Source organism: Eulemur rufifrons, chromosome 29 (assembly GCF_041146395.1).
Source record: "Eulemur rufifrons isolate Redbay chromosome 29, OSU_ERuf_1, whole genome shotgun sequence".
NCBI classification, from domain to species: domain Eukaryota; kingdom Metazoa; phylum Chordata; class Mammalia; order Primates; family Lemuridae; genus Eulemur; species Eulemur rufifrons.
The window spans coordinates 90,151,536-90,176,515 of record NC_091011.1 but is presented as its reverse complement, the minus strand read 5'-3'; the positions used below and the strand labels follow the sequence as shown (position 1 = coordinate 90,176,515).

General features: G+C 51.9%; 2 protein-coding genes across 2 annotated transcripts; one reads left to right on the top strand and one right to left on the bottom strand.

The window, feature by feature from the left end:
• The first annotated feature begins 532 nt into the window (after window positions 1-532).
• Window positions 533-21,640, top strand: KEL (Kell metallo-endopeptidase (Kell blood group)). Its single transcript, XM_069461674.1, has 20 exons — window positions 533-562; window positions 2,963-3,088; window positions 3,187-3,264; window positions 3,553-3,694; window positions 3,898-4,074; window positions 5,693-5,817; window positions 6,151-6,297; window positions 9,195-9,257; window positions 9,350-9,538; window positions 9,786-9,934; window positions 11,062-11,191; window positions 16,948-17,058; window positions 18,554-18,652; window positions 18,897-18,974; window positions 19,413-19,513; window positions 19,672-19,782; window positions 19,939-20,006; window positions 20,226-20,395; window positions 20,748-20,843; window positions 21,479-21,640. The coding sequence occupies exons 1-20, from the start codon at window positions 533-535 to the stop codon at window positions 21,638-21,640; spliced, it is 2,352 nt and encodes a 783-aa protein (XP_069317775.1).
• Window positions 21,641-22,313: 673 nt separating this feature from the next.
• On the bottom strand, window positions 22,314-23,134 carry LLCFC1 (LLLL and CFNLAS motif containing 1). The gene is made up of 2 exons (XM_069461673.1): window positions 22,987-23,134; window positions 22,314-22,492 (listed from the first exon to the last, which is right to left on the bottom strand). Exons 1-2 carry the CDS (start codon window positions 23,132-23,134, stop codon window positions 22,314-22,316), a joined length of 327 nt encoding a protein of 108 aa, XP_069317774.1.
• Window positions 23,135-24,980: the final 1,846 nt, after the last annotated feature.

Here is a 24,980-nt window from a genome sequence, read left to right as displayed (position 1 = left end):
AATTTTCACCGGGCAGCCCCGGACTTATCCCCTTGGGGTGCCTCCCGCCCGTTGGAAAATGCTTTCCGCCCAGCGGCCCTGGACTTATCCCCTCTTGGGGTGCCTCCCGCTGGTTGGAAAACGCCTTCCGCCCAGCGGCCCCGGACTTATCCCCTCTTGGGGTGCCTCCCGCTGGTTGGAAAATGTTTTCCGCCCAGCGGTCCCGGACTTATCCCCTCTTGGGGTGCCTCCCGCTGGTTGGAAAACAAAAGACAAACACAGAAGCAACAAACAACAGATTTTAGCCGGCTACCGCCGCCGGCTACCGCTTGGATTCCTCGTCAAACGGATCTACTTGGTTTCGCTTTTTCAGAGAATAGATAGAGGCTTTGTCTGAGTCTGTCCCATGTTCACAAAGGAAACGGGGAAGGGAGTTTCTCTCAGGTGTCCGCCTGGCTGCGTCCCTCGCGGGAACTTAGGCGCGTCTTGGCTAAGGTGTACCCGTATAAAGCCCGGGCCCGGTCACTCCTTTTTCGGGGAGTGAATCACCGTTATGCCGTACGACGTCGCCACAGAAACGCAGGTTAGGACCCACTCAGATTCCGTAGCCGCAGCCGTGGAACCTTATACAGTCACGCTTCACTCACTTAATCAGACAGACAGACTTTATCTCTCTCTCAGCTGTAGCTTGTTACAATAGGAAGGTTGCCCAAGCGCACATTCAAAATAACAAATAAATATACCATATAATAGACAAACATCACATATATAGAGCAAAACCAGAAACAGAAACAGAAAACCTGGCTCACAAGCGACGTCTCGCCTTTAGAGCCTCAAACCAGGGGAGTCAGCTGCGTCCAGCCTCCCTCAGGTAATCAAAAGGGCCCACAGAACAGAACAAAACAACTCACCGGTGCAAACAAACGGAAGACTCCTACAGCAAATTTGCAAGAATTTTAGAGGGTCTGAGCCTTCCCGGAGCTGAGATCGTATTCCCAGGAGCTCCCTCCGGTGAAGGACCCAAACAGCGCTTCCACACTCTAGTCCCTTCGAATCTCGCTGGGGCCTCCAAATGTTATAATGTGGAAGCGTGCAAGCAGATCACAAGAGAATTTAATGTCAGATTAGGAGTCTTTATTAGCCGGTCGGCGACCACCTCTGTCCACTAAATAATAATAGAGAGTGGCCCCGACTTGAAGTTGTACAGGGATTTTATACCCTTTTTGAGGAGGGCTACGTGCCTATATATATGTACAAGAAGAACAAAGAGAATAAAAACAGGACAATTTTTAATAATTTAAGGTTATACCGCCCGGAGGTCTGGTGATTTTATAGACCCCTTGGCGCCATAAAACAGGTTGTAATTACTGACGTAAAAGGTCATCTATTTTATTGACCAAGTATACCACATTTATTTTGATTATCTTTTAGGCCTATGTTGAACCCATGACAGGGCAATCATCCTCCCCACCTCCCTGGTTCCCAGACCAGCAAGCTTAGTACAGAAGTAGATAGCATTCATTAGAGTTTTTTAACAAGTTAACCCTATAGGGGTGTCTTTTTTCCCTTAACCCATTACAGAATGCAGTTCGTACCTACTAACGTTTATAATCCACCTTGGGTGGGCGTGAAGGAAAAAGGGACAAAATAGCTTTCCATCAATAGGGAGGCGCAAGCCCCCAGTGTAACAGATTGCAGGATGAAAGACGGAGGGCTCAGGAAAGCCTCACTCTTTTGTAGAAGGTATGAGACCCTGTGGGGCAAGCATAGGCAAATATTACCTTCATTTTCCAGATGACAAAACTTGCTTACATGCCTTCGAGTTTAAGTGGCTTGTTTATTGTCACAGAGCTAATAATTAGCAGATTAGGGTCTCCTAGTTGGGTGATCTTTTTAATGCATGACTCTGCCCTCCACCAGCAGGGCTGTGAAACACCTACAGACACAATTAAGCATGCTTGGGAACAGTGTGAATGGGCATGGCTGTGGGGCCCCCTGGGAAAGGCGGCATTTGACCTGGGCATCAAAGAATCCAAGAGATTTCAATCAGAGAAGTGTTAAAGCAAAAAAAAAAAAAAAATGAAGACCAGGCCTGAAAATTTTCCAAGCTAACAAAACTGAAGGCCTTAAAAATAGCCTTACTCTTGCTTAAACCACAAACATAAGTGAAGCTTAACTTGGGTCATTTCTGATAAACGCTTATGTTAGACAGAAAAAAAAAACTTAACCCCAGCCAATCATAAGCAGCCAACTAACATAATTTATGTGACTCAGGACTTTCCAACAAGGAACCTAAAAAAAGGCAATTAGGTAACTGCAAATCAATCAAATAGTTTCTTATTTTGCTTCCACATTCTCTCAATAAATACTTGCCTCTAACATTTTGTGATCAAAACACTAAACCCCTGGCGGTCTGGTGTTCCCCCTTCCATGAATTGCTCCTTACTCAAATAAAGTCTTTAAAATTTTATTGTGCCTCAGATTTTTTTTTTTTTTTTTTTTTTTTACTGAAGAAAAGAGAGAAGGAAGAATAGTACAGAAATAAAGGAACTTCATGAGCAAAGTCATAGAGCAGGACAACAGGAGCAGCCAAGGGCAGGATAGCCTGGAGGGTGAAGCTCCCTCCCTCCACCCTCCGCTCCCCTGAGAAGACAAGATAAAGGAGGGGAGAGGCCTGGGTGTCCCCCGACTGATAAACAGGCTCCGCCCAGAGGCCAGAGGCTGTTTGGGGACAGGGGGAGAGCAGCAGAAGTGCCCCTTCTCCAGGACCAAGGAACTGGGCTGGGGGCAGGAGAGAGGCTGTTTCCTGGATCCCAATCTTCAGAGCCAGCACCTAGAACAGAACCAGGAAGGAAGGATTCTGGAGCCAGAGAAAAGGACAGATGGCAAGTCCCCTGGGGACATCACCTCCTTTTGGAATCTGAGGCCCCCAGGTTGGGGGTTGGGGGTGGCTGTGGGCAAAAGCCCTGCCCCCACTGGACAGGAGGGGGCAGACAGGGGGAAGGAGGAGGTGGACGTGATGGAAGAGGGAGGGGAGAAATGCCACCTCCGGAGAGAGATCGCTCTGAAGCCCATCTGGGAACACAGCCTTGAGATAAAACATGAGCGTGTGAGTGCAGGGTGCGCTGTCAACTGGCCTGATGAAACTCTCTTTGATGCACGCTCTTCCTGATCATCCTCTTCCTCCTTCCCCTCCACTCACTTCAGGAGGGTGAGGACAAAAGTGAGGAAGAGCCGAGGGGCCCCAGCCAGGCCCCCCGAATGAGGACTCTCCAGAGCCAGGAGGTGAGTGACCTGGAATACCCGATGTCACCCCCGGCTCCAACATCTCACAAACACTCATCCCCCAACGGGCTGTTTCATCTTTAACCAACACGGAGACATTCTGTGCTTCCTCATCTCCCAGGGGGCTAAACAGGGTTGGTTTAGGAAGAATCGGGAGAATTCTCTCTGGATAAAGGGATAACCTAGCATTAACCGATGCATTTTCCCTCCCCTCCCCTCTTCTCTCTATCCGCTCTCTCCACCCTGTCTGCCTTGTGTTTTTCACCTCCTGGTTCGGCTCCTCCACAGAACTCTCCAGAAGAGAGGCTGCCCACAGAGGGGAGCAGGCTGTGGGCAATGGCCAGGCGGGCACTGATGACTGTCCTGCTCCTAAGCCTGCTCTTTGCTGCTTCTGTGTTTCTGTTATACACCTTCCGGAACTGTGGCCCGAGTAAGACCCCGGGACCCTCACCCTAGTCACCATCCCTGCTCCCCAGGCTCCTGCGCCCACCCTGAGCCTCTGACCACTTCCCACCTGAATCCCAGCGGTTCCCTCCTGCCAGCCTCTCTGTCCCATCCTCCCACGTCTCCTACCCAGCCCGGTGGGGCGCCCTGGCCTCTGCCCATCTTTCCCAGCCAGCATCTCCCCCGCAGGCCCCTGCGAGACACCCGAGTGCTGGGAACTCCAGGCTCTTTACCTGGCCTCTGGGAACAGTAAGGTGGACCGCTGCACCGACTTCTTCAGCTTCGCCTGCGGAAAGGCCAACGGGACCAGCGATTCCATTCAGGCCCTTGCCGAGGAGAACAAGAGACGACTTCGGAGGATACTGGGTGAGGAGAGCAGGGTGGACGTTCCCGGGCACAGGGTGCCTCTGAGCCCAGAATGAGCCCTGCGCGGCCGTGGGGTGACAGCCTGGCCTCGCCTCTCCCACTGTCCCCTGTCACCTCAGGTGCCCCTCCCTGCTTTCATCTCTCTTGGCCCCTCTCTTCATCTTCTCTCTCTCATCCCCATCCTCCTTCCTTTCCGTTTATCCATGATTACTCCATTCTCTCCAAGTTCCTCCTTTCAACAAGCTCCATCTTCTTTGTTGTTTCCCCCAAGTTTTCAATTTCTGCCTTAGGCATGGTATCTCCCTTCCATACCCCTGCCCTTCAGCTCTTTCTTCCCCTACCCGGTGCTGGGAGACCAGAGCTTCAGACCCTCTGGTCTCCCAGCGCCTCTTTGTCCACATGGGGCCACACCCCAGCTCTCCGCTCCCACAGGGTCTCTTGCTTTTCACTGGAAGCACGGCCTGCAAGCTGAACTAGAGCAGGTGGGAGGGAGGGGGGTGGCTGGAAATGGTGAAGGAAGGGAGAGGCAGGGCGCGGGCGTGAGAAGCCAGAGAGGCTGCACCACCAGTGGTGCGTGAAGGCCTGAGGGAGTAAATGTCACCAAGGCCTGAAGGAGTAAATGTCACCGGGCACACCGGGTGTGCTGGAAGGGTGTGCTGGAAGACGTGGAAGACATCTGGAAGGCAGATGGAGGCGGCGAAGGAGAAAAAAACAACCGCCAGGACTGAGGAAGACCAGGAGGAGGAACTGAGGCTGTGTAGGAGGTTGGAAGTGGGTCCCAGGAAGCTGGCGGATGGTGCTGATAATTGGGGAACAAGAATACATGGGACAGGCACGAACTTCCAGTTCTCCAGAGGATGTATCGATGGCATCATGTGGAATCTGGGGGAGATGAATGTAGCCCTCTGCTTTCCTTTTCTGAAGGGGAAAGAGTGGGAGGTTGACTCCCTCTTGGTGGAGGGATATTTTCGGTTAAGGTACAGAGATGAAAAGGAAGAATATGCTCAGGAAAAATTTCATTGTCCACAGTGGAACAAAGAGATTTGGGGGAACTGAGGAGAAGCGTTAGCTATCAGAGGGTGGGTGATGCAGAGGGGTGTGCATCTGATTATGGTAATGTCTCCGTTTTCTGGGATCGATGGATGAGGAGTCTGGACTAGGGAGTCCTCCCCTGTTTCTTCCCTTGCTAAACCTTTCCTTATGAGTTTCCTTCTCTCCCATCCCTCTAAGTTCTCTAGTTTCCTGAATTTGTCTAATTTCTTCATTCATTTCTCTCCTGCCTTCCATTTCTACCCCTTTTCTACCCATATCCCACACGTTCTTCTTCTTCCCCTTTCTTCCAAGTCTTTTCCTTCTTGTTTTCTTTTCCACATTTCGTTTATCTTCCTCATTGTCTTCTTCTCCTTCTTCCTGCTTTTATCCTTCCATCAAGTTGATCCATTCTGAATTGGGCAGTCCTCTCATTTTTCTGATTTCCCTCATCTCACCTCTGTTCCTCCCCTTCCTTCCATATCCTGTGGAGTCGTCTCTTCTTTCCTGTGCACTCCCTGTCTCCCACGCTCCATGTTGTCACTAGACTGGTCTTCACTCCTTTAATTCTCCCATGCTTCCTTTCTAGAGGCCCAGGGCTCCTGGCACTCAGGTTCAGGGGAGGACAAAGCCTTCCAATTCTACAATTCCTGCATGGACACACATGCCATTGAAGCCGCGGGGGCTGGTCCCCTCAGACAAGTTATTGAGGAGGTGAGAAAAGTTGGGATATTGACTTTTCTGGTTACGTAACATAGAGGACCAACGCATGCTTGGGGCTGCCATTTTTTTCTAGAGGGTGGGTCTTCTTCCTAGGGATCTCCTAGTTCTAGGAGGGAGATGGAGCTAGAAATGGCAATGCCCTGTGGAAGTACCAGGACCTTGGTTGAAGGCAAAGAAGGAAGGATAGATGTGGAGCCCTGGAGAGATCAAAAGACTCAGGGCAGAGGTCAGGGGCTGGCAGCTCTGTGAAAAAGAGAAGATCAAGACAGAGGGAGAGGGGGTTCATGGATCCTATGCTCAGCCCTCCCCTCCTCTTCTTCCCAGCTTGGAGGCTGGTCCATCTCCGGTAATTGGACTTCCTTAGACTTTAACCGAACTCTGACACTTCTCATGAGTCAGTATGGCCACTTCCCATTCTTCAGAACCTACTTGGGACCTCATCCCTCCTCTCCACACATGCCAGTCATCCAGGTGAGGGGCGCACTGGCAAAAGCACAGGTGGGCCTGGTCCTACTTCAACTCTAGCCTATCACCTCTTAGAGGAAGGCTGCAGGTTGGGGAGACAGGACAAACATGCAATGTAGGGACCAGCCTTATCTTAAGGGAAAATTATTAATACGAGAGTCAAGAACACTAGGTGGGGGTGGGAGACGGAGCAGCAGGGCCAGTTCTGGGAGGATGGAAGTAATTCTGGTCTTCCTTCCTGCTGATCTGAATTAATGCCAGAGCCTCTTAACTAGTCTTCCTATCTCCAGCATCTCTTTCTTATTTACTCTTCATTTCTGCCAACTTTCTAAACCAAGAGCTAACTGTGCTGTGTTGTTTATATCCAAATGCCTCCAGGTCATCAGGATCTAGTCCCTAATCCTTAGCAAAGCATTGCAAGTACTTTGTGTGCCGACCTCACACTTCTCCAGCCTTATCTCCTGCATGTCCCTCTTCCCCTGACACCATAAGCTGTGCTGACTCACTGGTAGCTCCAAGAATATTCCTCCGTTCTTTACATATGCTGCTCCCTTTGCCTGCAACAATCCCCCGCACTCAGCCTAGAAGACTCTTCTATATTTTTCTGATGTTGGCTTTGGTTATTATCTCTTCTAGGAAGTCTTCATTGACATCTTAGCTATGAGTTAGGTGAAGACCTTCTCTCCTCCCTTCCATTTCCTCCCGCTCTCCGCATTTAACATTCTGTACTGAAGACTGTGAACTTCCTCTGCCCAGGACCATACTTATTTACCTTTGTTCCTCAGGACCTAGAACAGGGCCAGGCAGCTAGAGGCCCATGCCAGATATTTATTGAGTGAGCCACTATTAACAAATAAGAACATTGGTGCCATCACTGTCGTGATAAGCAACGTAATGCTATCTATATATTTTGCCCCTACTCTCAAAAATTCCACAAAATTATAAGAGAATGAATATATAAGAAGAACTGGTAATCAGTATGAGGTATTCTAAAATTTAGTTCTAAAAAGTGTGCTCAAGAGTTTAACTGATGTGGCTTGTAGGGGTCAGTTAAGATCTGAAGCAGCTGAGGAAAGGCTCAGCGAGGAGAGCGTGTGAGCTGAGCCTTGAAGCACGGTTGGCTCGCACAGGTGAAGGCGGAGGTGGAGCTGCTCTCGTTAAAGGGGCTGTAGGGAACTCCTGCGCTCAGGGATGGGCCTGGAATGGTGTGACTCCTCCATGGGGTCAGTGAAGAGACAGGTCTGTTTAACTGAGGACTTGGGGGTGGAGGAGGGTGAAGTAAGGCTGATGACATGAGGTTGGGCCTGATTATTTCTGGCGTAAGAAGCCAAACAGAAATGATAACTTTTGACATTAATAGGAAAAAAACAACAACAAAAAACCAGCTACTGAGGCCATTCAAATATTATGGTAGTTGTGCATAGAGCTCATGGTGAGTTAGCAGGTCAGCCTGGAGCACTGAGGAATCTAAATGTGCACCCTGAGGTCCTGCAGTAGGAATACAAGTGGGAAGGAAGAACAGGCATAGGATTTAGGCAGCTTCACCCTGGTGGTGATGGTGTTTCTAGAGGACTTTGTGACTGACTGACAATAAATAAAGGGAATGGAGGAATCACAAAATGATTTGATGGGAGTGGGAGGAGGGTGGTTACCCTCTACCAGCTTGTGCCTGGACAGACTCTCGAGGGAAGAACAGGTGAAGAGGATGGATGAGGCAGGAGCACCCCAAGGAGGGGCCGGGGGCAGAAGGGAGCCAGAGAGAGTAGGAACATGCAGCCAGGCAGGAGCTGGACCCGCAAGGAGGGGCCACAGAGGAAAGAGAAGGAGTGCCAGGAAGGGGAGGGGTCATCTCGGACTCCAGAGATTTCCAAGCTCAGAGAGTGAGGAATGAGATAGTTTCCCAACAGTTGTGGAAATGGACAGACAGTATGGAATGAGATAAGGAAGCTGAAACAGTGGGCATGGATGCCTTTTGTTCCCTAAACTTTGGACATAAAATGTGACAAAAGGGTCAAGTGAAAGTGTTTTGAAGATCGGGGACAAGTATATAGCTGAAGTGGGAGTGGAATATTGAAATTGGTGAAGGTAAAAGAGAGCGTGGAAGCAAAGATCTTCAGAACAGAATCATGGGCTGAGCAGAGCCAGAGCTCAGGTGAGGTATGTGCAGCATCTCAAGAAGGACCTTAAGGAAGGTCCCCAAAACCCATTGTCAAGAGAAATAGTATTTTAGTGAATATCCCTAAAAAAATCAAAAGCAATCCAAAAATCTATGATATATATAATATCAAATTTTTGTTCATCATGGATTTTTTTTTTTTAAAAAGGTCATACTCTTTTTTTTCCCCAAAAATGTGACAAAACTCTATTGTGGACCTTTGTTAAACACTTACAATTTTTTTCAAAATGAATCAGCAATACATTGAGGACTTTCTCGAACACATCCATAATTTTTTCAAAATGGATCAGAAATATGGGTTGATATTTTGAGGAAAAAAATCCATGATAAGTCAGGTTTTGAGATCTTATTTATCATAGATTCTTTTGTATTAATTTTTGCTTTTTAAATATTAATTAAAATATTTATCTTGATTACTGAATTTTGGGTACTTCTTAAATTTTGCACCTGAGATGGGTGCCTCTCTTCCCTTGTCCTAGCCCTGGCCCTGGTACAAGGGGTGAGTCCCTTCAGGACGCCAATTACTATGCTTCTCTCTTGCTAAGCATCCCCAACCTTGTTAATACTCACTGTCCCGCCACATTTGCATGTCTGGACTCTCACTCCTTCTCTGTGTGCTCTGCATGCCCCTGCCCCATGGCTGTCTTCCACGGAACACTCCCCGGCTCCCACACTGCCCTCTCTGCCCCCATGCTCCCCACCTTTCTCCAGCCTCTCTTGTGTCCAGATAGACCAGCCAGAGTTTGACATTCCCCTCAAGCAAAAGCAGGAACAGAAGGTCTCTGCCCAGGTAAGGTGGTGTGTGGATGAAGGCCCTGCCCTCTTAGACCAGGAGAAAGGGCGGAATCTCCAGAACCCGTGACCCAGGTTGCCCTTCCCCAGATCTTTCGGGAGTACCTGACTTACCTGAACCAGCTGGGAACCTTGCTGGGCGGAGACCCAGAGAAGGTGCAAGAACACGCCTCCTTGTCCATCTCCATCACCTCGCAGCTATTCCAGTTTCTGAGGCCCCTGGAGCAGCGGCAGGCAGAGGGCAAACTCTTCCAGACGGTCACTATTGACCAACTCCAGGTGCCTTGAACGGGGGACGGGAGGATTGTGGGCACAAGGGTCTCTCGCCCAAGCTTCTCTTACCTCCTTTTCTCCTCCTCCTAGTGCCTTGACTCCTAACTCCTTTCCACCCCCAACTCTCTAGGGCCCCAGCCCCCTTCTCCAACCAGCCCCTTCCCCTCTTTCTCTCAAGCCCAAAGGGAAGCCCTTTCCCCTTCCTTCTCTCCTCTTTTCCTTTTCCCCCTCAGCTTTGTGTCCCTCCTCTAAGGAAATGGCTCCTGCCATCGACTGGTTGTCCTGCTTGCAAGCAACATTCACACCGATGCCCCTGAGCCCCTCCCAGCCCCTCGTGGTCCACGACCTGGAGTATTTGAAAGACATGTCGCAACGGGTGCAAGAGCTGGTGCTGACACAGAGGTTTGCCTCGGGTGGGATTGGGGAGGCCATGGAAATGGAAGGACAGTCTGAGGACCCGTAGGACTCAGGGACCCGGGAGACCTTGGGGAACACAGGCTGGTAAGGGCCTCCCAGGGAGATGAGAGGGACCTGCTCTCTGTGGGGCAGGGAGGGGTTGGTGGGAGGGGAGACGGGATGGGGGAGACGAGAAGGATGCTGAGGCCTGAGAGCACACACACCAAGTGGAGGGTCCTGGGTCAGCCAAGGCACGGAGGCTGCTGGGCACAGCAGCCTGTAGGGAGCCTCTGAGCCACAGGATATGCTGGAAAGTCAGATATGGGGCATCTGAGGGCATTTGCATCTCCTCAGCAACTGAGGGCTGCGGGCAGGAGGAGATGGAGGTGGTGAAGGCTGGGGCTGCTCCTAGGAAAGCAAGCTGGGGGTGGGGGCATCTCTCAGCTGTGGGGAGAGGATTCTGGAGCCCTTGCTGGAAAGAATATCTAAGATCATTTCCGCTGGGATCAGGAAGTCACCGAGGGTGGGGCACACGAGCCTGTGGTTCTACACTGGGCTCCCCACCTCCTGGGATACTGTGTGGCCACCACCCAAAGGCAGCGGCTCCTCCCAGGGGCTTGGACTCAAGGCCCTTCTTCATCGTAACTCAGTGCCAGCAACATCTGGAAATCCTTTTTGAGAGAGGCAAACAATCACTCATGGGCAGTGAGCAGGTTTACATGAGGGTCCGGTGCAGCTCTGGTAAGGGAATGGCCAGAGGGACACAGAGGAGTCACTGAGCCCAGCTGTGCAGTGCTTAAGAGATGTGTGTGCAGATGAGCTGAGATTTCTTGGTCGTGGAGGTAGATGGATCTGTTTCATTACCTCCGAGCCCAGCCTTCGTCCAGCCTTCTTTCCCTGTGGCCTTGAAGGTTGCCTCTTTATCTAGTTCCTTCTTCTGTCGTTCCCCAACCCCTCCCCCAACCCACTGCAAGGAAAGCTCTTCTTGACTTGCTTGCACATCCAGATGGTTATTCTTTATAAATACAGAGGAGAAGGACCTGCCTTGGGGAGTATCAGGGTGACTTGTACAAGGCGAGGCTTTTCTTGGGGCATCCCCGGAACCCTTATGTAGGTCTCTTTTGTCTCCATAGGGACTTTCTGCAGAGCCACATGATCTTGGGGCTGGTGAGGACGCTTTCTCCAGCCCTGGACAGTAAATTCCAGGATGCACGCAGAGAGCTGAGCCAGAAACTTCGAGAGCTGACAGAGCAACCACCTTTGGTGAGGAGCGGAGTGGGTGTATTTTTCCATGTTGAAGGCTAGAAGAGTATCTTCTCTTTGAGGAGTGAATGCTGGTGTGTCTCTATCAGGGAGGGGGCATGATGGTAGATGCTCCCTGTGGAAGCAGGCAGGTTGGACAGAAGAGGCTTCCCTTGAGAATCAAGGTACCAGGTGCCAGAACCCATCTCCTGGCCTGGCCACCTCTCTGGCCTCTTGCTGAGTATTAGAGTTTAATTATAAAACTCTGAAGTTATCAAGGACTGCTCTTCCTTTGCCATGAGCCTTACACTATTTTCTGTTATCCTGAGCTCTATGACTTGAGGACCTCGACCTAGAGCTTGGCATTTTCTGGGATGAGAGGCACATGTGGCAAGCAGTGGCCTTCCCTCAGTCTTGGTGATTCCATGTTTTATATTCAAAGGTGCTTTACAAAGAGTTCATCCCTGACATCCAGGGGGATCTGTTGGGCCCTACATGGGCTTCATGGTGCAGACTCTGATATATTTGTGCACGGTGCTGGGTAGTAAATGCACCTCACTACCCAGAGTCTACTTATAACATAAGATGCAGAGATGCTTCTTCACTGAGAACCTTCAAATCCTAAGTCAGATCTCCAAATACAAGCAGAAGTGTCTATTACATTGGATACAACCTCAGTGAAGGCCTCAATTTAATCTTGAAAATCACTGGGTTTTCTTAGTAGTTTGTGGACCAATTCTCTGCCTTGGAGAAACTGTCTGCTTTGACAACCTGAAATGTCTGTGGAATTCAGAGAAGAAAGAGGTATTCACAGGGACTAAAATGTAGTTAATGTTTATTGAGAGCTTATAATGTGCTAGACATTTCTTAAGTCCTTTAGATCTATTAGCTGGTTTAATCCTCACAATTCCTTGAGGTACCATGGATACAATTTTGTTCCCATTTTAAAGATGGGGAAACCCAGGCACAAAGATTAAGGAGCTTACTCAAGATACTATAGCTAGTAAGTTGGCAGATCGAGGATTTGAACTCTGGCTGCAGGGTCTGTGTGCCTGTTCATTGTACCGAAAGCACTACTACTCCTTAGAGCCCTCACCTCAAGTCCCAGGAAGCTTCTACCCAACTTTTCCCTTGTTTCAGATGAGGCAGAACAGAGCCCAAGTTCTCTTGGTTGGGTTGCCACGAAATCACTGGTGACAAACAGCATCCGGTAAATCCCAGCACCATGGCCCCATGGCACTTATTGGAGGGCATAAGACCGCAAATGTCGGGTCTTACCTAAAGAGTGTATACTAGAAGGCTTACACATCTGAAGTCTTTTTCTTCTCCATTAAACTACATAATTGACCTTGGGCTTAAAAGCTGAGTCAAGCTCTGTCAACAGATAGTTACGTTGTTGTGAAGCCACTTTACCTTTCTGGAACAGCAGTATAAAATATGACACAGAGCAATAATGATAACAGCTGATATACATTGAGCAGTTACGGTCTGTCAGCACTTAGTGTAGATGATTTTATTTAACCTTCCAGAAACACTTGAAGATTTCTAATCCCCATTTCACAGGTACAAACATAGGCTCAGAAAGGCCAAGGTACTTTCCCAAGACCATACGGCTCAGAAGTAAAGGAACAGACTCGAAAACAGATCTGTTTGGCTAATGAAGTCATGTTTTTTAACCACACCCTGTCCAGGATTGAGAAATAAGTGGCTGCTACAAACCAGGGATTAGTAAACCTTCCTGAAAAGGGCAAGGAAGTAAATGTTTTTGGCTTTGTGGTCTGTGTGGTGTGTGCCACAGCCACTCAAGTAGGTCTTCGTAGCACAAAAGCAGCAATGAATGGGCATGGCCGTGTTCCTAGAGAACTCAGGTTTGCACAACAGAGACCGCTGGGGTTCCCCAGAGGGAGAGATCAGAGAGCGTTCTGGACGATCAGTGGGATCTCTGTGCAGGAGGTAGAACTGAGGCAATGTATACAGGGAGGAAGGAGGTCTCTGACACCTCGTTGGGATGGGGCAGGAGGCAGATTGGCTAAAACTTGGTGTGGTATGAGGACCCTCCGGGAGGCTCTAGCTGAGGAGAGACGAGCAGGCTTGCAGGGCAGGCCGTGCCCGCTGCTGCCACTGCAGTGTGCCCCCGCACCGAGTGTTTGACAATCGACAAGGAGGCCAGGGCACCGGGAGCAGAGTGGATGGGATAATAGTGGGGAGGACACCAGAGCAGGAAGGGTCTCGTAGGTAACTGTAGGGACTTGTGCACTTCTCCGCAGGAAATGGGGATGTGCAGAGGGATTTACCTATTACATGTTTTAAAAGAACATGTTACAAGGCTAACAGTGGGGTCTCCTGACTGATGTGTGATGTGGGGGGAGGTGTGGAGTCAACGACAGCACCGAGGTTTTGACCTTGATTTGATCACACTCTGGTTCCAGCCAGTGATCACTGACTACAGACCGCTGACCATATTCTCCTGAATGAATTCTAATTTATATGCTTTGCTTAAAAGGACTGCTCAGCCTCATTATCTGACCAGCTTTGGTTGGTTGGTTTTGAATATAGCTACAGTCACTGGAAAGGGCTGTCGAACCAGGCCTTTCTCTTAGGAAACTTGGGAAGCTGGATTTGCGGAAGTAAAAGAAGAACTTTATATCTGTGCTGATTAAATGTGAACTATTTATATTCAGCCCAATATCCCAATTTATTCCAGTCACTTTAACCTCTTTTTTAGTCATTCGCTAGGCCATCCTTGGGTCATTTGCAGTTCTGTTCAGTGTATTTCGGTGCAGACCACTGTTAAGATCCTGAAGGGGGAAGGGCAGTGGATCAGGTTATTGAAGACTTAGCTATAAATTTATCCATTCATTTAGCAACAAGTATTTCTGCAGCACCTTCTATGTTCCAGACACTTCTGTAGGCACTTGGGATACAGCAGTGAGCAAAATGAACAAATATCTCTGCCTCAGACATATGTTTTAGTGAAGGAAGAAAGTTAATAAACTAAATAAAATATGTTAGGTAGTGTTATGAAGGAAAGCACAGTGGGAGATGAGGAACAGGAATGCTAGGTGAGGAGTAGGTACAGTTCCCAGTAGGAAGGGCAGGGCAGGCCGTATGAACTTGGAGTCATTCATCAGTGATGTTTAGTGATGGTGCAGCCAAATGAGAGTCCACTTAAATCATGCTATCATTCAACATCGATTTCTCCTTCCAATTCACTAGGACTTAATCTATACCAAATGCCTCGCTTAAATCAAGAGAATGCCAACAGAATGAGGTGGTACTTTAGAACACGCAGAGTCCTTTCAAGGTATTATTTCACCTGATCCTGTCATCTGGGAGGAAGGTAGAACTGATAATACTATTTTCATTTTGATAGCTGAAGCACAAGGGTTTAAGTGCTTAGTAGAAGTAGAGTCCTCTGTTCCGTGGTTGTATGGTGGTGGCCCTTGAGGATGAATTTAGTCTATAGATGTGTTTTGTCAGTCTTTAGAGTCTTCTGCAAACTTTGAATTAATCATCAACATTCAAAAATTAGGAGGCGGCATGCCAGTGTTCAGATTTCCAGCCTCTGTGTGTGTGGAGCTGAGGAAGCGCAGGGCCGGCCTTTCCCATGGCAGCCACTGGCTGCAGCTCAGTGGCTAATGGCTGGATTTGAATTAGTGGCTCCTGGTCTGCTGTATACCCCAGTTTGATGAGCCTTTTAGCCAGAGGAATTGTTATTATTTTGGCTTTATTTGTCCTTGGTGATCCCACCATGAATGGCCCTCAGTAGTTACCCATTATTTTCCAAGTGTTCAAAAACTTCCCATTTAATGATTCATTCTAGAAATTGTGTTTAGAAGTTAACATTAAAGATCTCGAAAATCGACTTTCATCCTGTGGAAAATTGGTCGAATTCTTGCTTCCCTCCAGACTTTTAGAATTTTCCTGGTATTTGTCATTTCTCAAATATTTTTATTCCTGGTTCTGAGGTTATATTTGCAACATTTTTTTGTTTGTTTGTTTGTTTGTTTGTTTTGGTGCCCTAAAATTAATCCACTGAACTTCATTATCTTGGTTTGAAGTACTTCTTCCATCCTTCATATTTTGGAGATTTTTTTGGCCTCTAATTCTATTTCTTTCTCTCTCTTTTTAGTGCTCTTTTTCCAATCAGTGTGGTAGACGCTATCATTCCATGTCTTGAGAGAGAGCTGCAGCGGTAGTCTGAGGTGGCCTCTGTATTCTCCAGTAGTTAGGTCCCAGGGCAGAGGATGCTGGGAGAATGGTGGCCCCAGAGAAGGAGAACAGGAAAGAACTCAGGAAGCAGGGGGTGTGTAAAGGGCAGGCCCATCCATCCACACTAGGAGCTCAGTGGGCTCCCCTGCCCCCTGCTGTTGCTGCTGCCCCAGGCGAGCCAAGCTCCGAGGGAGGGAGACAGTGGCTGGCAGAGCCCCTGTTTGACCCAGTCGCTGCTATCAGACCCGGATTTCCTCCCCCTTCCTGTTTGCTATTCACATTTGTGTTTCAGAGCTCCAGCTAACACCACGGAAAGCCTCTGAGCCCCTTCTCCTCATGCGAGAAGAGGCTAACAGACCTCACGGGTGGGCACTAGAACACACAAATGTGGACGGCCAGGTCTGGAGCAACCTCCAAAACGATAAACTCTGTAACTGGTGGGCCCAGGAGTCTCTCCCTCGGCGACCACCATCCTGGCCTCTAGTTTGTGTTCCTCTGGCCGACCTTAGACCCGCCCAGCTCGCGCTGAGGGGACAGGGGCAGCCTTCCCACCTCCCTGCCGGCAGATCTTGGGTGGTAAATAAATGACAGGAATAAAGTCCTGTGGCTCCATTCTGCCTGGCCCACATCAGCGTATTATCTGGTTTCCATCAGCTTCCTTAGGCCAGCTGTCTACTCCTCGCCCCTGGCTCCGCGAGCCTGTTTCTCTGCTCAGCCTGTGTGCACCCGTGTCATCTCTGGCCCTCCGCCTTGGCCAGCTCTTCAAAGCCACTCAAGACTTTCCCCACATCTGTCTCGTATATTTCTTCTTCTCTGGGTCCTGCTGCTGAAAACACCTCAGTTGCCGCTGCCCACCACCACCCAGTGTTCGCCTCCGTGCCCCTGCAGTGGAAGCCCCCAGCTTCTCGTCCTGTCCCCTCCCTGATTTGGCTGAAAGACTTCTTTCCCGTTCTCCAAATTCACACGCTTAGTCTTGCCTTTTGCCCTCTCCTAGCAAACAATGTGGCATCTAAAACCCAGTTTTACTCTGATGATTTCCTTCTTTACGGGATCCTACAGTAGGATGCCTAGACTCCCGCTTGGGGTGTGGGTGAGGCTGATGGCAGGGGACAGAGTTACCGTCTCCATCTTCTATGTTGGGCAAAGAAGCGTGGGAGGATGGGCGTCACTGCTGGGACCCGGGAGCCGAGCGTGCGGTGGTGGGGCGCGTGGGCGGGCTGCACACCTGCTGGGTAAGAAGTCTGGCTTCTGGTCCTCTCCGTGCCGAGAGCCTTTCCGTCCTCCAGGACGATGCCTCCCCAAGGCCTTGCTGTCACATTCGGTAGGCACAAGCATGGAGGGTTTGCTCAGCCAGGCTCCCGAGACTAGCCCTGGAGAAGCACGGAAGCCCCTCTTGCTGAGCAGCACTGGGTGTCACCCAGAGGGATAATAAACCAAGATAGAGCCCAGAAAATCCAGTCGGGAGAGCACCTCTGGGGATGAAGACCTGGAGAAGATTGGCCTGGGCAGGCAGATGAAGACAGTGCCCTGGACAGAAGCCACTCACTGCAGCTCTGTCTCCGTAGTCTACCCGCCCTCGCTGGATGCAGTGCGTGGAGGAGACCGGCACCTTCTTCGAGCCCACCCTGGCGGCCTTATATGTTCAGGAGGCCTTTGACCGGAGGACCCGAAGTGCTGTATGTAAGGGTTCTCCCAGCCCGTGTCCCTCCACCCCATCCCACCCAACCAGCCTCCTCGTTCTGTGGACTTTTCCCTTCTCAGTGGTCTGTGTGCTTGGGGACTCGGGCATTGAGTCCACTGAGCAAGGGAGCCCAAAGGACTGCTCCTGCCCCGGGGTGAGCACCACTCAGCTACGGGCCACAGAGTCCCCGCAGCACGCACTCGCCTGGACGAGTCACCCAACTCTCCTGATCTCATGCTTCTTCAACTGTAAAATGAGAAAATCAAACTCTGTGACCTCTAAGCCTCCTCCCTGCTTACCTAAGATTTTTTAACAGCACTTAAACTGCATGAGAATGTGATGACACAATCTTGAGAAGGGCAAATAAGTAATTACTGACTACTCTGAGTGCCTACCACCTGCCTGGGACTTTTGCAAGCACTTTGCATGAATGACTTCATTTAATTCCTAATATCCTAATTTTATAGGAGAGAACCAAGGCACAGAGAGGTTGAGTGACTTGCTCAAGGTCACACAGCTGCCTAATAGCAGAGTTAGGATTTGAACTCAGGCAGTCTGACACCAGAGCCAAGTCTCCTGATGTTGTCATTCATCTTCCTCAGCAATGTGTATAAGGAAGGGTATAAATATGCCAAGTGGTAGGCAGCTGGACAAGCAGTGACTACATACTCAGGTGGGGAAGCTCGAGAGGTCAGGAAGAGGGAGAGTGAATGTCTTTTTTTTTTTTTTTTGAGACAGAGTCTCACTCTGTTGCCCAGGCTAGAGTGAGTGCCGTGGCGTCAGCCTAGCTCACAGCAACCTCAAACTCCTGAGCTCAAGCGATCCTCCTGTCTCAGCCTCCCGAGTAGCTGGGACTACAGGCATGCACCACCATGCCCGGCTAATTTTTTCTATATATATTTTTAGCTGTCCATATAATTTCTTTCTATTTTTAGTAGAGATGGGGTCTCGCTCTTGCTCAGGCTGGTCTCAAACTCCTGAGCTCAAACGATCCGCCCACCTCGGCCTCCCAGAGTGCTAGGATTACAGGCGTGAGCCACCGCGCCCGGCCGAGAGTGAATGTCTTAAGAAGGTGTGAAGTAAAGACCCCCAAGAGCAGAGAAGGGAGTGACAGCCCTCTTCCTCCCTCTGCGTTCTGAGTGGTTTGCCTGGCTCCAAGAATAAGGATGGTGTCTCCCTCCCCCGTCAGGCTGAGATCTCCCCATGGAAAGGAAGTGTCCCCCTGGGCGACCCTCAGGGGCGGCCGGCTCGCACCTTCCCTCTCTGTGCTTGGCACTGCCTTTTCCCACTCTGCAGATCCTCGCACCCTGGCGGGCTGTGGTCACCTGGGAGGTGTCCTTTCCAGGGTGCCTTTCTGAGCTCTCCCCCTTTTTCTCACAGGCAGCCCAGGCAGCTCCCTGGAGCCAAGGCCTCTTCCTAGGGTCGGGTGTGCAGGCAGGGCAGGCTGAGGCCCTGAGCCTGTTCCCCTGTCCCCAACCTCACTCCCACAGGCCATGGAATTATTCACAGCCATCAGGGACGCCCTCGTCACTCGCCTCAGAAGGCTTCCCTGGATGAGTAAGGAGACCCAGAAGGAGGCCCAGGACAAGGTCAGGCCGGGTGGAAGGGCCAGTGTGGGAGCAGTGGGGGGTGGTTAGAGTAGTGGACCAAGCCAGGCGGGGACGGGAGGAGAGCGCCAGAAGCCAAGGGCACATGCCAAGCGTAAAGGCCAGTGTGCTGCACACACAGCCTGAAGACAGCAAGGAAGGCCGGGGCAGGGCGGCCAGCAGGAGAACTTGCCTCCAGAGGACTGGGCACAGCTGGGCTCCTACTACCTTTTATGTCTCTCTCCAGGTTGCCCAACTGCAGGTGGAGATGGGGGCCCCAGAATGGGTCCTGCAGCCAGAGCTGGCCAGACAAGAATACAGCGATGTGGGTCCCTGAGCTTCCCGTCTTTTCTCAGTCCTTGCCTTCTTTCTCCTCACTTCACTGGCCCTCCTGAGTGTCTGCCAGATGGTTGGTTTCCCCTGGGTGATTCTAACCAACCCCTTCTTTGCCCTGGTGCCGGCTGGGCTTTCTGGGGGAATGTCCACACTGTACTTCTGGCTGGCAAAAGAATGGAACCTTTTCAGGTTCCAATGTGTGTGCACCCATGCCTGCGTGCATCCCGTGATTTGCCTGAGTGTGTCTATCTGTGTGCTGGTACATGTAAAGCCCGTCTGCCCCGACACATGCTGATGCCACTGGGCTGGCCTCTGCTAACCTGCGGATGCCCGTGTGTCAGGGCTTGCCTGTTTGTGTTCGAATGTGTCCGTCAGCATATGTCTATTTGTCTCTGTGTACTCAAGTCACCTCCTGCCTCCTCCCCAGATACAGCTTGGACCTAGCTTCCTGCAGTCCGTCCTGAGCTGTGTCCGATCCCTTCAAGCTAGAATTGTCCGGAGCTTCTTGCAGCCTTTGCCCCATCACAGGTGTGAGAGCAGGGGAGACACAGACACTCCATCCCACCCACGATTAGGAGGAACAGAAGCCGGGGCAGGAACAGGGGCAGTAGTTGGGAAGGACGTGTGTGTCTGGGGGTGGGAGGGCAATAAATGGTGGCACTTGTATATATGTGCTCTTTCCCCAGATGGAAAATGTCCCCCTGGGCTGTCAACGCTTACTACTCAATACCTGACCATGTGGTGGTCTTCCCGGCTGGACTCCTCCAGCCCCCATTCTTCCACCCTGGCTACCCAAGGTACGGGCGATTCTATGAGGGTGGGCAGAGAGTCTCCCAAGAGGGGTTGGCAGGTGTTATTTTAATATGATGGATAATGTGATGGACTTGTGGTTGGAGAATTGAGGTAAAAAATGCTGAGGGCTTCTGGGGGTAAGACGAGTCCCTGTCTCCTAGGGCTGTGAACTTTGGGGCTGCTGGCAGCATCATGGCCCATGAGCTGTTGCATGTCCTCTACAAGCTCTGTGAGTAACAGGGCCACTGGGGGGTGGGGCATGGGCAACTCAAGGGAAGGCCCCAAGGGAAGCCTGGGTGGAGAGGGAGGTCATTCGAGGCCTCTGGGTGGGACAGTCCTGGAAACTTTGTGTTGCTCCTGGGAGCCAGGTCAGTGTGTGGCACCCCCCCATCCGCACCCCAGATGCACCACCTCTCACCTGTGCATCCTCTTGCCCTGTTTTCAACAGTGCTCCCTGGGGGCTGCCCGGCCTGTGACACCCATGCCCTGGAGAGGGAGCTGCTGTGCCTGGAGCGCCATTATGCTGCCTTCCCATCTCATGGCAGAAGCTCCTTCAGTGGTTCCGGAACATTACTGGAGAACGCGGCGGACGTGGGCGGGCTGGCCGTCGCACTGCAGGTAGCTCACTCGCCAGGGGCTGCCGTCTGTTTCCACTGGCAGGCTGGAAACCCCGCCCACAGGTTTCCTTCCACCATCCCTCACACAAACAGAGTGGCATAGCTTTCTGCCCTCACGTCCCCACCAAACAGATGGCAACTTGGCACCCCCCTCCCACCCTGTAAGTCCCCGTTTCCTAGGACATCTAAGGGTCTGCTGGCACGTACCCTTGCCTCTGGCCCAGACCAACGTGTCAGGCTGAACCAGTGAAGAAGGCTGAGGACTGGCTCTGGGTCCCGTGCGGAGGGCAGTGGGGTTTCAGGTGGCCTCAGGTCTGGAGGCTGAGGCCACTCTCCACCCCTCCCCTGTCCAGGCATACAACCAGAGGCTGTTTTGGCACTACGGGGAGACCACCCTGCCCAGTCTGGACCTCAGCCCCCAGCAGATCTTCTTCCGAAGCTACGCCCAGGTAGGCAGCGCCCGCCTCCCACCAGAGCTTGCTTCATAGCAGACACCGACCCTAAGACCCTAACGCTGAAGCTCACAGCACCTCCCGCCCCCAAACTCCCTCCCAAACGCCCCGCCCTCTGCCACAGATGTCCCCACTGTCATCCTTTCCCACTCCCCCTCGGAATCATCCTTCAGATTACTACATGTTCTTCCACCAAATTCAGCCCCCGACTCCCACTCAAAATGTAAACAAAACTCTTCTCCCAGGTCTCTCCATGAGATGAGCCCAGTTTTTTTCTTCTCTCATGCCCTCAAACTACAGACGCCTTAAACATGAGCCTGCCACAGGCTGACTGTGTACACGCTCCTCTTCAGACACCCTGCCCCCAAGTGCAGTGCCAACTTGCCATGACCCCTCCCTCAAGCACCCTGTGCTGCCTGGACCACCCAGTCCCCAATTCCTCAGCACCCTGGAGCCCTCCTCCCAGAGCTGCTCCATCAGGCCCCGCCTCCCGGTCAGGCCCCTGAAGCACTTTATTCCCTGTCCCCGCTCTGTCTGCCCTCCCCAGTCACCCCGCGTTACCAGGTCAGCTCTGTCCTGCAGACCTTGCTCACAGCCGGCCCTCCTCCCTCCTTGACCCTCTTCCCACCCAGGCCATGTGCAGAGGGCACAGCTCCCGGGACCCCCAACGCACACACAGCCCTGGCCCCCTTCGAGTCCACGGCCCCCTCAGCAACACTCCAGCCTTTGCCAGATATTTCCGCTGTCCACGTGGAACCCTCCTGAACCCTTCCAGCCGCTGCCACCTCTGGTAACCTGGCTGCCAAAGAGACCACAACACAGATGCATCAGCGTCTCCCTGGCCCTGATCCATGGAATCAGGGCCACATCTCCTTTCCCCTTCCGTTCCAAAAATAATAGCTACACTTGGCTTCTGCCAGTCTCTTAATGACTCTTTCCTGCTAGGTTCTATGGCTAGAAGTCAGAAATGGTAATGGGGAAAAATGCCTAGAAAGTCAGAAAAGATAAGAGAGGGGAAATGCCAAAAATATCCCATGGACAAAAGAAAAAGGAAGAACGAAGGACTGGTGACCAGGTGGGTCTGAAGGTTGGGCAGTTAAACAGCCCAGCTGGAGACAGAGGGCTTGGGTCTCAGAAAGCTGCTCCCAATTGTTTTCAGGATTTTATTGCTGTTTTGTTATCTCTGCCTCCTCCCTCCAATCTGCTGTCCTGAACAAAGCCAGCAGAGGTGTGGGAGAGAGGATGACGCAGGTCTCCTGTCCGGGAGGCAGGCGTGGGGATAGCAGCTGATACGGCTGCCGCTCCCTGGGACACGCCTGGGACAGGGCTGGAAGATGAGCAGGAGGCAGCGTGTGCGTGTCCTTTGGGGCAGTGAGGGGAGGGAGGGTCAGTAGGTGATCAGGAAGCGAAGGTAGGAATCCAGGCTCTCATCCAGGAACCAGGCCACCACCTCGGCCTCAATGTCCCTCATAAAAAAATCACCATGCTGGCCAGATTAAAGCAGAAGGCTAGGTGAAAGATGTGGTCGAGGACAGCTGCCGTCTTGGATGGCCTGTCCTCCTCTTGCTGGGCCATGTCCATCACCTGCCACATCTCGCCCACCGAGGAGGCCACAAAGTGCTCTTCAAACTGCTCTTGATTCTGGTCTGGAACAGGGGAGAAGGGCAGGGACTGACGGCCTGACCCTGACCTGTCCCCGCTCTGACCCTGGCCTGAACCAGAGAGGGAAGAAATTTGAGTAGGAAAAAAAGTTGGGACCTCGGGTTCTTGGCCCAATTGCCCATATCCCTGGCCTTGACCAGAAAGGTGACACTCCTGCCAGAGGTCTTTTCTGGTCTGTGTCCAACCGCAGCCCCACCTCAAAGGCACACACCCCCTTCCTAAGGCTCGCTGCCGCCTCCGAAGTGTCCCCCATTCAGGGAGTCAGGCACCACCGTGCAGTGTGAAGGAAACTGAAGACCCTCTGCCCAGCACACGCACCGCGCTCACGCGCACAGAAGCCGCGTAGCCACAGCGGGCTGGCGTGACCTCCCACAGCCCGAGCCCTGCTCAGATCCCACCTAGCCTACCTGGTTACCTGGGGCCTGACTTCAGACAGACACAGCCCTCAGCCTGCAGGCTCCCCCTCTTCTCTACCCACCTGGAGAAGGTGTTTCTTCTTTCTGGCTCATCTCCTCCGGTCCTGGGCTCCCCCGCTTCTGAAGCTTCACCCCCTTTGTCCGCAGCAGCAGCAGCAGGATGGTGGCCAGGAGCACTGCCCTGCAGAGCTGGGAGCCCAAGGCAGGCATGGGCCTGCCCCCCTCTGCCTGTGGCCCTCCCCACACCCCGGTGCCCAGCAGGCTCCCCCCACCTCCCGCCCCGCCCGGCCCAGCCCTTACCCCTTCCCAGCACTGTCTTCTCCTCTTCCCTTCCATGGGACCTCTGACTTCACGTGCTCTGTGACATCACAGCCATGGGCCTGACCATTGCAGCTCACCACAATGTTCCATTGCCAGGCAAGAGTGGGGCAAGCAGGGGTGGCAGAGGCTTCTGGAATGACTGCAGTGGGCCATTTTGTAGCCAGCAACAGACATGACTTAAGAGTTTGCAAAGCACATTCACATCCACTGCATCATTGGATCCACATGGCAACCAGGACTCCAGGTGACAGCACTCTCATACCCATTACGTAGATGAGGAAACTGAAGTTCACAGAAGAAATGACTTTCCGGATCCCCCAGACACTAAGGGGCAGAGCAGGACTCTTGATTATTTCTTTTAATTCTAAACATGATGTCTTCCCACTGTCCCATGCTGCTTTTCTCTAAGAAGGGTGATTTGTGTAGGGTAAGGTCCAGACCAGAAGCAGAAGTCGGGACCCTCAGGTCCCAGGCATGAGCTGCTGCTCCCCAGGCACCGTGGGTCTGCCAGGAAGCCAGGACGGGGAGGGGCACGGGGGGGGGGGGGGGGCGGGCGGTGTCTGAAAGGGCATGTGGTCCGTGTGTGCACCTGTATGTGTGTGTGCGAGAGACAGAGAGACAGATAGGGACAGAGACAGACAGAGAGACACAAAGAGACAGAGAGATGGAGACAGGAAGAGACAGAGTGACAGAGTGCATAGAGAGACAGAGAAGTGGAGACCATTCTCTCATCACTCCTTGTCCTCCCCTAGTCTTCCCCCCTTCCTGCCTTTGTCCTCTTGTACCACCAGGTTGGAACACCCTCTTCTGTCATTTTACAGCTCCCTGTCCTCTTAGACACAGAGAAAAAGTTGTTAGAGGCTCATCTCTAAGCTCCTTGTCTGGTGGAAGGAGTTAGAGTCTGCAGAGGAGACACAGCGTGGCAGGGAGTCAAAGATCCCACATAAGGGGTCTGGAAAAATCCTGCCTCAGTGCCCCAATGCCCCTCCTGCCCAGGAGCCTGGCGAGCACAGGCCTGCTGGTGGTCACCGGCTATCACTAATTACCACCGTCTGCTCCTCGGAGCGGAGCTGGTTGGAAGGCTGTGGGTTAGGGGAGGCAGAATGAAGTCTTTTTTGGAAAACCAGAAACAGACACACAGGCCACAAGCTAGAGGACGCTGCTAGGAGAGTAGAGCACATGTGAACCATCATTCCCAGTCAGTCACACCGCTCCTGCTCATCCGTGCACACCAGGCCTGAATGAAACAGGCACGTGCGCGTACGAGGACATGTGCGGAGACATGTACCCTCTCTGCAAGAGGGAAACTGCAGAAATGGCAACACGTGAAGAGATTCCTTCCCACGGAGGCTACCCATGCTAGCAGACGTGCCCACTTGGATACTCTCCTACATAGGGCAGACGCCTCTTCCGCAGCTCCTGGCGATCCAAGCCATGTGGTGGGAGACTGGGGAGTTGTACGGGAGGTTGCTTGAAGGTGAAGGAAGAAAGATTCAAGTCCTCAGGTGACCCTGTCCGCCCCCACCTCGCACCCACTGACCTGAGATCCAGACAACAATGCTTGAATGGAAAAAAAAAATCGCTGACCTCCTCCTGGCTCTTTTGGGGGAGGAGCCTCTTGGTTCACTGGCAAAAAGAGAAGCCATGTGCAGCTCTGTGGGTTTGGGTGGGGAGGGTGGCCAGGGGTGTGGAGCGTCACCCGAGGGGCAGGCTGGAGTGGAAAGAACCGGGTGGC

Coding starts and splice junctions, on each gene's coding strand:
- KEL (XM_069461674.1), top strand. CDS start 533: ATGCCGTACGACGTCGCCACAGAAACGCAG. Junction 3,265..3,552: donor GGACTCTCCAGAGCCAGGAG/GTGAGTGACCTG, acceptor GCTCCTCCACAG/AACTCTCCAGAAGAGAGGCT. Junction 9,539..9,785: donor TCACTATTGACCAACTCCAG/GTGCCTTGAACG, acceptor CCCTCCTCTAAG/GAAATGGCTCCTGCCATCGA.
- LLCFC1 (XM_069461673.1), bottom strand. CDS start 23,134: ATGCCTGCCTTGGGCTCCCAGCTCTGCAGGGCAGTGCTCCTGGCCACC. Junction 22,493..22,986: donor AGAAGAAACACCTTCTCCAG/GTGGGTAGAGAA, acceptor CCCCTGTTCCAG/ACCAGAATCAAGAGCAGTTT.